We start from the raw sequence: 15,828 nt of genomic DNA on the forward strand, positions 1-15,828 counted from the left end.
AATAATAATTTTTATTTTTTATTTTTAAAATTACGGACGACACTGTTCATGTACGGACGTGCATTAACCAACTTCATTACTGCATTGACCAAATTTTTACACTGCATTGTAAAAATTTGGTTAATTCAGTAATGAAGTTGGTTAATATACGTCCGTACATGAACATTGTCGTCCGTAATTTTAAAAATAAAAAATATTTTTTATAAATATTATTATTTTATTTTAAAAAATATTGTTTACCGTATAAATACGGTGAACAATATTTGATATAAATATTAATGTATAATATGGGTGTAAGAATAACACTACTCTGACTAATATCCATTTGAAGTGAATAGGTTGAGCCTATAAATTAGACCGGTTTTAATGGTTTTTGACTAGCCTGAAACAATAATTTTTTTATTAAACCACACTTTTGATTAAAAGTTGCGAACACCCCTCTATAAATTTTGAAAAGCCATTTGTATATACTCCAATAAAATAGAATAGTTAGAAAGAAAAATAAAATCTATGAAAGTACATGACGAGTTCGAAATAAAATTGAACAGCATACGAAAACGTAGAGATGCTTTGGCTAGGGTGGAATATTTTATTTTAGATGAACTAGTACTTATTCTAAGACTCTTGATGGAAAGACTGTTGATGCAGCTTTCCTTGGATATATTCGTGGTTTCAACGTAATATTCTAAGTTATTGAAAATCAATCCTTTTTTTCAAGTCTTTGAAAATCACGTTGAAGAAGAAACAATGCATTTTCACAACAAATTATATGCCCAAACAACTAAACTATTTTGAATAATGTTATATTTTTTAAAAATTGCAATATTTTAATAACAAATATTTAAATTGAATAATTTCTACTAACTTTTTATAAAAAAAATCATAATAATCATTTTTCAAAATATGAAGAAAATATATATTTTTTAATCTATCACAAACAAACAGATCCATAGTGTAAAATTATGATTGCTTGTAATTATAAAACAAAAATCACTACCATTTACTGATGTAATCCTGTAATCCACAGGGGCTTAAAAAATTAAGGGTAATGCTAACGAGTGCCCCAGGGGCACTGGTTAAGAGATTAAAAAGGTAAGTTGAATATTGTTTAATAAAGTAAAAAGATATGTTTTTACCTAAAATATATGTATTAAATGAACAGAAAATATAAATAATTAACTTTTTTAAAAAAGATTAGGTGTATTCAATGCATTGAATCTAAAATATTTTGTTAATTTGGAATGCTTAACCAGTGCCCCTGGGGCACTCGTTAGCATGACCCAAAAATTAAATATCCTAAAATCTGACCTTATAGTAAAAAAACATTAAACTAATTTGTTTAACCATAAATGCAAAGTCAACTAGACTCAAACAACTCAGCCTATTTTCATCAGACGCCGCAAACACGACACCAACCTAATAATAATTTGAAAAATAAAAATAAATCAAATGTAACCACAAGTGTCGGTATCGACGCATTTTATTTCATAAGTGTCTGATGCTATTGAAATTTTCATTCCAATGTCAAATTCAACTTACAAACACGTTAAGCATTGGGAGGTAGCTGAGGTGCCAAAACACAAGATATCATCATGCTAAGAGACTCCAGAGAAACAATCCATTAGAAAATGACATCACCAAGAACTTTCCATATATATAATAAAAGGGTATGGTTGGTAGAAAGATTGAACTCCAGTCTGGAACACACAGAGTGGGAATATATTTGGTAGATATTGAAATATACAATGGATTCAAAGTTCAAACCATTCCAAAACCAAGGTTGCTTCCTCCCGACCAGAAATCTAAGGTTGTTTCATTTGTTTTATATATCAAACAATCAAGGGCCTGTCTGTCAGTGTTTGATGTTTTAAAAATAAGGTTGGTGGAAAAAATGTGACTGGGAAAACACAACACTAACAACCAATGTTGGCTTAGAAAGGGTCCAAGAAAGACACAACAAAGTACATGTGATGGCGGTCTCGGTTGGGGTTGGCGATTGGCCACCCAAAGAAACGGTCACTCTTCATATGGCATATCAGAAAGATCAAAAGAAATATCCAATCAGAAACTAAATAGCTAATTAATAACAAACAAGAGATTATAAAACATGTTGCTTTAAATAATCTGTAAACACCGGAAGTCAGAAACATCCAACCACAGAATTCTCTCGTTGCGAGACCGACCAGCATAAATTAAGCCTTAAAGAACCTCAAAACGACATCCAACTCTAGAAGTTAAACGCATAATAACTCATATAGCCCCAACGAGAAACAAAAGATACCATACTGCAAGTTTTGGCGACAAAAGTTTCGACTAAACGCCACAGGTACCTTAAAACATATCTGTTTCTATGTATGTATATATATGTAAAATATATATCTCTGAGCAGCATTCATCCAAGGAAAATGACAGATGATTCAGTGCATGGGAGGACGGGTTGCGCGAGGGCGGACTGGTGTCTTGGATGGACTCACCCTACATACCAAAGCATAAGAACCATTAATTGACGAAACATAAGAACGATTAATTTAGGGCTGTCAAAATGAAAGGAAAATCTTTTATTCCAACCTTATAGCAAGTGCGCCCAAAACCACGCCACTACAGCTCAGTGCTGCAATTGCACTCTCAGCCTGAAAGAATAAGGCAAAAAAATCTTCAGTTAGTAAAGAAAATAATAGTAACCAATCAAGACAGCTGTTCATAATTACTTGTAATCGCGGCATCTATTTCTTAAAAGCAAAAGGTTTAATCAATTTTTGAAGATACAGAGAACTTTAATAATCAATTTAACAGGGGACCGAAGATCAGGACCGTAGCAGCTAATAGCAATTCAACAGAAGTATCTTATAAATAATATAAATTGAAACTAACGAAGCTATGATGTCACAGAAATGCATAAAATTCAAATGTAAAAGAAGCAATATCTTATTGTGTGAGAGCTTCATTGCATTCAACAAAATAATCAGTTAAAATGGAAACAAATCAATTATGAACACTGCCAAAAGAAGACAATGAAAAAGGAGCATAGTGTCTTATAGTGCACGTTTGGACCCAAAATGAAATTCATCAAGTTGAAGTTATTAAGGTCAAACAAGCATAATAACTCCGGTAATTCAAATTAAGGAAGCACAAGATTTGGTAAAGACATTGGTAAAGACATTTATATCTATACTAGAAGACAAACAAACACGGGAAAATCAAAAGTCGCCATCCCATATGCCATATGAAGTGTGGCTGATAACTTCCCTTAAAAGAAGGGGTTGGCTATTTCCAAAAGTGGGGCTACCTAAAGATTTTGACATTACTACTGTCCAATAAATAGGGGCAAAACTTGGGGATACACTCAATCCTAGATTTAATTAACCCCTTTTATTTTAGTGATAAATTTACCATACCATCAAAGCCTATTTTCACCACATTATGGTCACACAGTTTGTCTCCAGTTTAGCAAAAAAACATATTTCCTTCATTAGCATGCTTCCTAATACAGTTTTTCTTCCTTGTTGAATACTATAAACAAGGAAAGAAACATGCATTTTGCAAAATATTGCTACGAATGGCTTAGTGAATTTGAAATAATCACACAAAAGAAACATCAATCATAATAAAATACTATTCCATAAATATAAATATATCTGAACGACCTACTATTCTCCTATTAGGAGGGGTGTAAAGAAAAAGAAATAGGAGAAAGGAAGAGGCTTGAGACATTGAGTCGGTGAATAAAACATACAGGTTTCCGTAACTGTTGATTGCCAATGATTAGGTAGTTGGCTGAGCATGTGAGGAAAGGGAGACATTGAATTAAGGATATGAGTAGAGAATACTATAGAGCGAGGAGTTCAGGTCTCTCAAAGACCAGATTGGTGATTCCTTAATTCAGTTTTCATAGGCAGTTATTTAAAGCTATACAGCTTACATTTAAGCATATGGTTGTACTTAAATTTTTTTGTTAAAAGAAAATCAATTTGATATGATGGTCTTCTTCCTCCCCAATTTTCTATGCAAGAACATCAAACAAACTGAGAGCTTGACTTCGAACTCAGAATCAACCTAAAACATGGCTCCTATATGATAACAGCATCAGCTTGTTAGTAAAAGTAACGAGGAACATGACCAGCATAGTCACTTGAAGTCAGTGTTGTCATTGGCGGTCCATGCCATGGGAGCCAAAATCCCGCCATATCGGTCGCTTTGCGGTGCCGTTATAGCGGATTATGGTGGAAAATTTGTAATATCGGCTGATATTTACCATTGTGGCGAGTTGAAACCACCATATATATCCGCTATGGCCGATATTTGATAACACTGCTTGAAGTGAGTGGAAATTGTGTATGAGAACCGAGAACAGTCTTTTTAAAGAACAAAAAAAAGGTGTAATCTTTTTCATTATTAAATTATAAATTTTGTTTTACTAGAAAAAATGCACTGGAGTTTGTTATCCCAAAGAAAAGGTGTAGCTTGCTAACATACTCCAAAGAAAAATGGAGGGTCTTAGCAGCTCCCTTTACACATATGAGCGCACGCGCGCGCACATTTTCTTTCACCCAAATAATAAATCAACAAGATTTAATTCTCACTTTCCTCAATTCTTTATTTTTTTCAAAATCTGGACAGTTTTGGGAAATGTTGGCACACACATTTTCTTTCATCCAAATAATAAATCAACAAGATTTATTTCTCATTTTCCTTGTTTCTTGTTTTTTCAAAATCTGGACAGTTTTGGGAAATGTCGAGTTAAAAAATATGAGTGAGATGATGTAGAGTGAAAGCATCCTGACATTGAATAGAGGTGGTGTTCAAGTACTAAGCAGACTTGGTTATTACAAGGAGCCTAAAGTCTCACATCGAGCAATATGAAATGCTTAACGGAGAATTTAGGTGGCTTGATTATTACCCCCTTGATAGTTAGCTTTTAATGAAGGATTCCGAAGTGCGAGGGTGCTTATCAAAATAAAACAAAAATGAATTTATTTTACGAGGGGGAAGTGGGATAACTGCATTACTGCAAATGACAGCTGAAAAGGCAGCAGTAGAACGCAACGCGGCGATTCTAATTTCTTAAATAGATAGAATGTAAAAAAAAAAAAAAACACACAAACAGGACTAGTATCGGATAAAAATATGACAATTGAGAAGTTAGTGAGTAATTACCACGGTGAACTCCACAAAAGCAATTCGAGTTGAATGATGGTAATCCCCAAGAAGCCTCAGGCGTTGAACCTAGACGAATAAACCAAAATAAAGGAAAATATTTTACGATGAATACAAACAGTCAACAATCGCACCTTGATGAATACACGAAATTAAAAGAAAATATCTCATAAGATCCTTAAATTTAATAAAGAATAAAAACTAGAAGTGCAGTTCAATGAATTGCCACAAACCTCTCCGCAAAGAGACTCAAAGAAGTGTTTGACATCTGCTGTAGTAAGCTGCAGCAGTAGCAATCAACAAATAAGAATTATCAGACACAGTAGCGGCAACACAGATACGTAGAAAAAGAAAAGAGTTCCTTCAAGCAAGATTCTAATAAAATTCAAATCGCAAACTACCTTCTTGTCGATATTTGTGCAATAAATTGTTCTAGTGCACATCTCTCTTTCATCTTCAGACTGAAAAATACAGCACCGTTAGAAAAGCATAACAGAAATGATAAAAATTATTAGGTCGCTCTAGTCAATATTCTTATCGAACATGCGCAATAGGCATCTTTGAGAAGAAACATTACCCTAGGCAGATATGTTGGATTAACAGGTGCAATGGCAGTCTTCGAAGGGAGCACTCTCAATGGGTAATACCCGAGCATGGTTCCAGACAGGTTCAAAGCAGTCCTAGCACCAACTGGATACATAATATAATATAATATAATATAGTTAATACAAAGAAATAACGATAATAATTACAAGACAGACGACAATGTAACGGATTACGTGACGTCACCTTCATCTGTAAACTCGACGAAGGCAAACCGAAGAATAGAATTGGGATCCCCACATACACGGCAATCAACAACCTATGTCCACGTAAGATTAGTTGACTCAGTAATATGGTCCACCATCATTAAGAAAAGGAAACTATAACAACACAAACGACAATGTAAAATGACACATGTATCCAACGGTCACGTCTTACTAATGATCAGGAATCCATTCACAGTTAATTAGTTAAAAAGTATATCTTTGTCGCGAAAACTATAACAACACATACGACAATGTAACGTAACACATGTAACACATATATCTGATGGTCACATCTTACTAATGATTGGGGCTCCATGCACAGATAATTAGTTAAAAAGTATATCTTTGCCGCGTTTAGCGTAAAACAGATTCGTTATCTTTGCCGCGTTTAGCTTAAAATGGTTTCGTCGCATTACGATACATTTTCACCCTGCGATAGTTATCGTACAGCCTATAATTTCTCAGAGAAGAATAAGAACACATCATATACAAAATATAACACGTTCTACCTGACCGCAGTTCAGAAAGAGAGCTGCCAGCTGCTCTTCAGTGACCTACATTCCAACATACAACAATAATCCTTCAAATGAATACACAGCGAAAACAATGCAAAACAAGCCGATAAGAGATTCAACAAGACAGCGAAAATTTATACCAGCTGATCAATGTCAGACACATAAACAGTCCTCCTTATCATCTCTTCTCTTTTCTCCATATCCATTTTATGGTTCACTCTCCGCTTCGCATTATTATATCCATTCTTTCTCTGCAACACAAAACAACATTAAAAAAACATATAACACAGATCAAAACCTAAAAAATCATACAAATAAAAAGAGATCAAACAAAACATCCATACCCTTCTGTTAATCTGTCCATTAGCATTCCCTGAATTGTTCTGAATCATAAAATTGTTAGGGTAACCAAACCCGGCATTAGGTCCAGCAGCTAAATACCCCTGATAATTAGTTACTAGTGACGGAGGAACAAATTCCTCAGCCATGGGATTCAACTTAGACAACAACTCTTCCAAATCCCTCATTTCACGCTTGAAACTCTCGCCACCATTGTTGACAACCAAAAGCTGATTCTGAGCCCCATTCACATGCATCTGACCCATCTGATGACTCAGGAACCCATGATTCCCATTCGGAACGGTGTGAACACCGTTGGAGTTGTTGTTGGTGTTGTTCAGATTCTGATCACTTTTGGGTTTCGATTTGTCAACCTCAGTCGAGTCCGATGAAACCACACTCTTGTCCAAATTGTCACCGGAAGCATCGATTTTGGTTCCAACAACATTCTCAGCGACCGCCATAATCACTTCGCTAAAGACGAAACTGTCGAAACTTTTTTGTTTTTGTTTTTATCAGCTTTCAGAATTTTCACTGAATCTGTATCAATATATTGAACTAGTTAAGATTAAGAAAATAATAATAATAAAAAAACAAAAAGAAGAAAAATAAGAAATAAATAAATAAAGCTTACCTGGGTTGTATCTAAGAAATGAAATTAAAACAAAAGATCAAAAGTGAAAACTAGTTGAGAAAACGCATAGAGAATATAAAAAGGAGAGAAATGGGAGTGGGGTTAAAAGGGTAATTGTGGATTTAATCGCTGCACAAACTTTTTGGTGAGAATAACGTTGGAGTTTTTATGTGTTGTTGTGTTGTGTTGGGTTATGAAAGTGATGAGGATGAATGAAGGTATGAAAGGAAAAAATGAACACTTATGGTATGGGAATGGACATGATGATAATAATAATAATATTATAAGATAAAATAATGTGATTAAAATTGAATTACCTTAACTGCCCATTTAGTCACGCTTGTCACCACACTTGTTACTACGTCACGCATCTTATATTCCTCCTGGATGCACGGTAATTATAATGTGTGACCAACTATTTCAATCACTTACGTACCCCTAGTTTTAGTTTTCTACACATACGATTGTTTACCTTTTGATTGCGTATGACATAAGTGGATTACTAAAGTATCTTTTCTGAATTAGAAAAAATTAAGTGAGTTAGATTTTTTTGGACTCACAAGAATCATGAGTTCATGACATTAGTTATTATTTTTTACTCAACATAGTTTATAAGGAAGATCTGACGTGGTTTTCTAAATGTGCAAATTTGAATGTTTTTAATCGATTTTATCTTTTTATAATAAGATATATTTACACTTTTGATCGGCCTACTAGAATATGTTTCTATCAACCTCAATTAATGTTGAAATAATATTGTTTGGTTTAAATGTTGACCTCGTCGATCGTTGATGATGATAAGTTTATTTTTGTCTTTTTAAAAAAAAATTGGATATTGTGTGATCATGACTAACTCTTTTTTAATATTGTATACACTAAAGAAGAAATATTTTTTTCTTTGGAATTTTGGCCGTTTGATTCCTCTTTTCATCTTTCTCGTGAAACTCTTCAAGAATTCTTTTAAGCTTATTATATGAACGTAAATTTTTGTAACTACAATCACTTGTCTCATTGTCTTTATGTTTATGAGTCATAGGATGTAATTTTGAGACTTCTTTGTCTAAGGATTTATTACACGATTCTACATTGTTTTTCTTAAAATGTGCATAAACTTTACTTCATTTATTTCAATATTTGGACTTCATTGTGTTGGTTTGTATGGATAGGATAATGGACCAATAGCACACATAGCGAAAATTGTGTTTTTGAAATATTTGTGTATATGGAGTATTGTAATAATTAACGAGATTCATGCACAATCATGGATGTAAAACTCGACGAATTAAGGAAACTAAATGTTCAGCGATGATGATTAACTAACTTCTTCAATTTGAACAAAATATTCCATTTAAAGTAATAATTAATCCCAAAATGGCAATTTACTAATACACAGTTAAATTGAATCAATACTCGCAATTCACAAATCAAACCTAGACTATATACAATAATCACTATTAGACAAATATCTAATAAAATGTGTATCATGTGTTGAATTAGCAAGGAAGATGTTTGTTAAAAGATGTATCGACTAATTTGAACAGTTAAATCAAACAATATTCACAAACGTGATTTGTTCTGAATCTATCAACACATTAAGCCAAAACATAAAATGTGTATATTCAGCATATTATAAAATTTTAAAAAGGTATCTAAAGAAGGTGGGACAAGAGAGAACGCCAATAGTATTTACATTGGTTCAACTGCAATCTTCCTTATAGTTGGTCTACTTCAGTCTTAATGGAACTTTCCTCAAAATTTCTTCCACTAAGTTTGGTGATGCACAAAGTTCTACAGTTTTGATGTTATAAGCAAATTTCTTAGCTTTGAATAATAACAAATTGGTAGAAAATTGTCAAACCAAACCTTCAAACTTTTAAGGACGTGTTTTGCAATCCTTCAGCAGTTAAACCCTAATTTAATAACGTGAATGCAATATCCATCGTGTTTCTACATATACACAAACCTTTAATCTTTCAACGACGTGCAGTCCTTCACCAAACATGTTTACATGTATGATCGTAAAATTCGTCAAACATGATATTCGTGCACAATTTTCTATGGAATACAATCGTGAGTGCACAATCATGTATACAGAAATGCATTTAATTGGAATGATTAGAAATTTCTATGGATTCATGCACAATCTTTCAAAGATGCAAATGCAAAATATGTAGAAATTTGTCAAATTAAACCTTTAATCTTTTAATGAAGTGCAATCCTTTAGTAATTAAACCCTAATTAAATGTGTGTGGTCATACACTCAAGTAGAACATGGGAAAAGAAATATAAAAAAAAACACAAAATTTGGACAAAAAGTCAAAAACTATTAACATACCAAAAGAGTGCATAGTTATAAAAATCACTTGAAACATGAAAATAAATATAATTCATGGTGTAGGCACCTTAAAGTTACATTACCAAACATGACAATAAATTGTTAAGGAAACAATACAAGAAAAACAACAAATAAATACATCTCACATATTGCAATACTATATTGAAAGTTGCACAAATATGCCTAACATTTTTGGGACCTAAACTATACATGGGGATATCAATCCAAATTTAAAAATACATCAAGTAAATTTTAAAAAGTACCAAATTTACCAATCAACATGGTAAACTGCCACAACTTATAACATGTTTCATATTGGAACTAGAATCGCGATTGATTAATGATGATGGACTCCTGATGCAGTGATATTGATCTTCAATAGGGCAGTGCATGGGTGGACCTGCAAGGTTAACACTTCAACATCCAAGTTAGTTACATAATCCAAGATGAGTGAAGTGAAATTATGAGATCAAAAAAATGTATCTTAAGTATCAAGTGTGTCTATTATATATCACATATATTTTTATTTGGGCTTTGCATTATTGGACTTGATATTTGTAACACCCCATTTCTATTCGACAATTATACAAGAATCAGAGTTTTAAAATTTCTCAACAAATAAATGAGGCGTCACATATTCACTTCACAACAAATCACTTTATCGCATTTAGCAGATACATAGCACTTTCTTTGAACAATCAAACAAATACTCAATATATAATACTTTTCAAAACAGAATAACTTCTTTTATTAAAACATAGAGGAATCATAGTTCTCAATCTCTAAATCAATAACATCTTATTCAGCTAAGATAAAACAATAAACAACAACATCATAAACATCATAAATCACCCCCCGAGTGCTACGTATCAGAGCGACAACCGACTCGATTAACGGCAACTAAATCTTCATACTCGAACACCTGCATGTTACCAATATAAAGGCAACGGCGAACAAGAGAAAAGGGTGAGATATCAAATCATATAAGTGAGCGCATGATAAATTGTATATTAGGATTCAGACATATATGGTTATCACATCACACGTATTAATATTGCCATACACTACATACTTTCACCAACTCACAAATATAAACATACTTATCATCGCACAACAAGTCACGACACTTCATATTCATATATATATATATATATATATATATATATATATATATATATATATATATATATATATATATATATATATATATATATATATATATATCATTCACTTACTCTGCAAGCCAAGTCACGATACATCACAAATATAAATCACAATTCTAGTCCCAAAACATCACAGTATATAAGTCATACATCTAGTCACAAAACATCACATATAAGTCACACATCTAGTCACAAAACATCACATATAAGTCACACATCTAGTCACAAAACATCACATATACGTCACACATATAATCACAAAGCATCACATATAAGTCACACATCTAATCACACCAGGAAACATGAGACATGACTCGTGCATATGTATGTGATACCAATCGGAGCTTCAGCCCCCGTCACCAATTGCCCAATTCAGAGGCACAAGGCATAAGCCTTCGTCACTAATTTGCCAATCCAGGCCATCACAGAGTATGCATATGAAATGTGATTCGACAAACAAGACATACACAACATACTCATCACAATCACGCGTCATCGCGAGGCATACACCTACATCACTGATAATTACCAATTATTAGAGGTAATTCAACGTCCCAATTAATCTTTCATCTTCACATAGAAACAAAATCATCACGATATCATCATGTCTCGACATATCATCGCCAGTATATAACTTCACATATTAACAAAATCATCACGACATCATCATGCTTCGGTATATCACGACAAACATATAACTTCAAATATTAACAAAATCATCACAACATCATCATGTTTCGGTATATCACAACAAATCAACGCATTAAGTCAATTCACATTAGTCTCATAATTCTCTATAAATTAGTCGTTTATTTAACTCACTAATCCACTATTAACTAACCAAAATTATTCACAAAATATTCTCTAATTAATCAGATATATCCTGCGTCACTACCAGTTATCTAATTTTCGGTCATATTCCTAATATTCACGATCTTACGAGTCTTCGGGTTATACTTCCAAGTCACTAAAAACACAGCTCAACCGGTTAATTCGGATACAATTCTATTCTTTACCGGTTATTCGATTCGTTCGGTTAAATTCTCAATATACCGCTATTTACCGACAAATCGAATAATTGATCCAAGTCCAGGTATATTACAAACAAATAGACTCATTGCACTTAATTCAACTATAAATTAATCAACCAATTAATATCGCACTATATTAATTTCAATTCACTATTCCATCTACAATTCTAGCATCTACTATTAACAAGACATTTTAGTCTACTAATGCTACTATTCACAATTCATAGTTCCTACTATTTTCAATTGTGTTTCATCTCTTAAACATGTTTCATTTCCATTTCTACTTTGTTATACTATTATATTTTTTCCTTAAGTACCAACATGAAATACATGGAAACAGAACAGGCAATATAATGGAACAGTAAACCAAATGTACAACACACAATGAAAAGCTGAAAACGAAAAGCATAATAATTTAAGTGGGTGTTTCATTAATATATCACACCATTATATATGTATCTTTAATTTATGTTTCATTTTTATCATGTGATGCCATTATATAATATCTTAAATAACCATATGCAACCATGAACAGAAACAGGGCACATGTTGGAAACTACAACGAAAACAAATGAATAGAAAAGAAACAATTAAGCACTCAGAGGAAATAGTATTAAAAAAAATAAAATTGTAGAGACTTAATGGGGTGTGCCGATCGGCACCCCCTTCACTACACACATATGCCGCCCGTCAACGGGCTTCTTGTCGGCCGTCAAAGGCTACGGGCTGGTTGTCGGCCGTTGCAGGCCCTCATTGCCGGACGTCGTGGCTTTCAGTATGCATAACATTCGACATTGTTTCCAAATTCAACGAACAGCAACATGAACATAACATTTTCATAATTTCCAGCACCATTTAAACACAACAAATGCAATAACCTAATCCCCTAATCCCCAACATACAAGGTTTCATGAGCCCCATTATAGGAAGAGAACCTCACACTTACCTTATTCAATTTGAAGCAACTTGATGGGTCTCCGATTGCACTTCCGATTTGGCACCATGGATGGAAATCTTTAAGCTTATTCCTCTTCTCCAAGACTTGCCTCTTTCTCTTCAAATCTTGTTCTCTCCAGAATGATAACACTACTCTTCTCATTCTCTAAAACCCTAATTTTATCATTTCCAAATGAGCTTAGACTTTGAAATCTCCTCTTTATTATTCCACACAAACCAATTTAGGCCCAATAAGATAAATAACCCAAAATAACCAATACATCACTTTTAATAATATTCCATCGATATAATAATCCATTTGCCGACCTAGTCACTTATTCACCAAAATATATTTCTCAACCGATAATTTTCGAAAATAAAATAATAATATTTAATTAAATAATCGGGACGTTACAATATTTGGTTTTACCCGTATGGGGAATTCGGTCAGCCAGTAATAGTTGCCCCTCGGGCTTGTTGGTGTTTTATCGGCCAGAAAGTCTTCAAAATTATGGTCGCCATCTCGTTACCCAATGTTTACCATAAGGAGAAATATGAAGGTCATGGGATAGTTATAAAAGTAGTGGGGAGCAAGAGTATTAAATGTATTTCATATCATTGAGATGTTTCACCGATTTTTGGGCATGAGGCCTTAGGCTTCCAGGTTAGACGTGGTACCGCCACTCTCTAGGGAATTTGTGTTTGTTATTGTTCCCAAGAAATAATCTAATTTTTGCTCTTTGTATTCCTATTATCTTAGAATTTGGATCATTGGTTGTCATATGTGTTCGCTATAAAGGGCTGAATTAGTTTTCGAAGGTTCTTTTTTGCTTCATTTACCACTCGAAATATGTCTTCTTTTATAAGTTAGTCTCCTTATTATGATTTATAGTGATTCTAACCACTTAACATCTCCCTGTGACATACCCTGCTTCTCCATGTCCCTGCTTTTTATGAGCTTGTCTTCTTTCTCCAAGGTATTTCTCTACCTCCCTCTACGTACCAATATGACCAATTTGGGAAATTACATGTAATTGTAGTACTCGACCCTTGAAGTGACGAGTCTTCATCATTTGTTGGAGTTAAGAATCCATAAATTTTGGACATTTTCTATGGGGTGGATCTTCATGTCTTTTCCATGCCTAGAATGCGCCCAGCAGTAGTTTTGGATCAGAGTTAGACTCTTCGGATGGTGATTATGATCCCAAAGTAAGGGAAATTACTACTCGTGACGCCTCCTTTGCTCGTGCTTATTTTAATTTAGGTATTATGCTATATAGAGAGACACAATGCGAGACCGATTGCATTATCTAGTCTCTCGAAAGACTTAATTGGTAATCGTCCTTGGGCTTATTTTTAGAATTGTCATGTTGATTTTAACCAAAATGACCTTTTTTTATGATGCAGAAATGAACATGGTTCGACTTGAGAGATTGTTGGAGCCGATTGAAATAGATTAATATCGTTGGGTAGATCTTGAATTTTTGGGGACGGTCTTCTCCTATATTCGAGATATCATCAGTAAGCATGGTGATGTAGAAGCAATACTGTCTTTTGATTGGTTGATGTCTCATATCCCAACCAACAAAAGAATATGCATCAATTTTGAGGGGGGTTTTATTCCCTTTTGTGATTGTATCTTTCAGAAGTTAGGCGTAAGCCTGCCTTTAACCAATTTTGAAAATTATATGTTTGAACTCCTCCTAGTTGACCCCTCATAACTCCACCAAGTAGCTTGGGCTTTTGTAAAAATACTACAATATTATTATGAATATAAGGGGAAAACAGATTCTGCCTCGGAAAATCTTTTCTTTCATTTCTTCTTCGTTAGTTGTCCCTCGACAAAAAAGGGGTGTGGACAAGGGTTAGTTTCCCTTCGTCCGAGCAAAAATAATAAAGTCTTCCTTGTCTACACTGAAAGATGGAAGCATTTCAAACCCCATTACGTCCTAATAACTCTAATTTCACTAGAAACTCATTCAGAATTCTGCAACATTTTGAATTTTGCTTCGAGACATATACTTGTACGGATAGAGCCCGGAGGTGTTGGTCGCTCGGCCATTATGAAAAGGATGTTGGTTATTAATTTTTCCCTCAGAACTACCTTACTAAAAAAACAGATGGCTATGAAAGTAGGCATACTTTTGTTTTCTAACCTGATGATTAGTGCTCGGGACACTGTGGATGTCAATTCTGTTGAGGATAGAAGGAAACCTTTTGATAATCAACCATTTCTTGTATGTCTAATTGGTGTTGGACCATGTTATTCTTATCTATCTGGCAATCATTTTTGTTATATATTAAGATGATTTAAAACGTGATCGGCTAACCAACCTTCTTCTTCCCTAATTGCTCCACTAGTGAGGAAGTCCCCTGCCCCCGTCCCCACATAGAGGAAGTAAGAATCCCACCTAGTGAAACAAAATAGGTGCCATCGGAGTGAATCAAACATCTTCGGAGAAAAAAAAAGAAAAAATAACAATGATCAGGTTTTCATTTTGGCTAAGACCAAGAGGAATCGTGGAAAGGATCTTGTTCGACAAAAAAAATTCCATTGAAGCGACAAAAGTCGTTTGGGAAGGCACTGCCACCATTTCTTTGGAAGGTTGAGACAAAGTTCCTCCTACAGAACTTCCTATAGATTTGATTGTATGATGCCTCACACTGCTACAAATATAAAAGTGTGTGTTTTTATCGATGATTATTCTTTTTCCCATAATCTTTTCTAAGACAAGTAAAGTGTGAGTTTTCTAAAGGAGATAACCTTCCAAATGCTACGGGTAGCTTCTGTAACACCCTAACCTCCAAAAATGCATATTTTAAAAAGTCATGCAAATTAATGTTTTTTAAAGTGTCACATCATCCTCATAAAAACATCCTTTTCAATTATAATTAAGCAGCAGAAACCAAAA

At 33.8% G+C, this 15,828-nt stretch overlaps 1 protein-coding gene across 1 annotated transcript; it reads right to left on the reverse strand.

The window, feature by feature from the left end:
• Nucleotides 1-2,098: 2,098 nt before the first annotated feature.
• LOC131630378 (polyadenylate-binding protein-interacting protein 12-like) lies at nucleotides 2,099-7,672 on the reverse strand. Its single transcript, XM_058901163.1, has 11 exons — nucleotides 7,452-7,672; nucleotides 6,823-7,357; nucleotides 6,619-6,729; nucleotides 6,473-6,517; nucleotides 5,944-6,016; nucleotides 5,732-5,844; nucleotides 5,556-5,615; nucleotides 5,388-5,435; nucleotides 5,155-5,223; nucleotides 2,569-2,630; nucleotides 2,099-2,475 (listed from the first exon to the last, which is right to left on the reverse strand). The coding sequence occupies exons 2-11, from the start codon at nucleotides 7,279-7,281 to the stop codon at nucleotides 2,418-2,420; spliced, it is 1,098 nt and encodes a 365-aa protein (XP_058757146.1). The 5' UTR covers nucleotides 7,282-7,357; nucleotides 7,452-7,672; the 3' UTR covers nucleotides 2,099-2,417.
• Between the last annotated feature and the right edge of the window lie 8,156 nt (nucleotides 7,673-15,828).

This window comes from Vicia villosa, unplaced genomic scaffold (genome assembly GCF_029867415.1).
Source record: "Vicia villosa cultivar HV-30 ecotype Madison, WI unplaced genomic scaffold, Vvil1.0 ctg.000677F_1_1, whole genome shotgun sequence".
Lineage (NCBI taxonomy): Eukaryota > Viridiplantae > Streptophyta > Magnoliopsida > Fabales > Fabaceae > Vicia > Vicia villosa.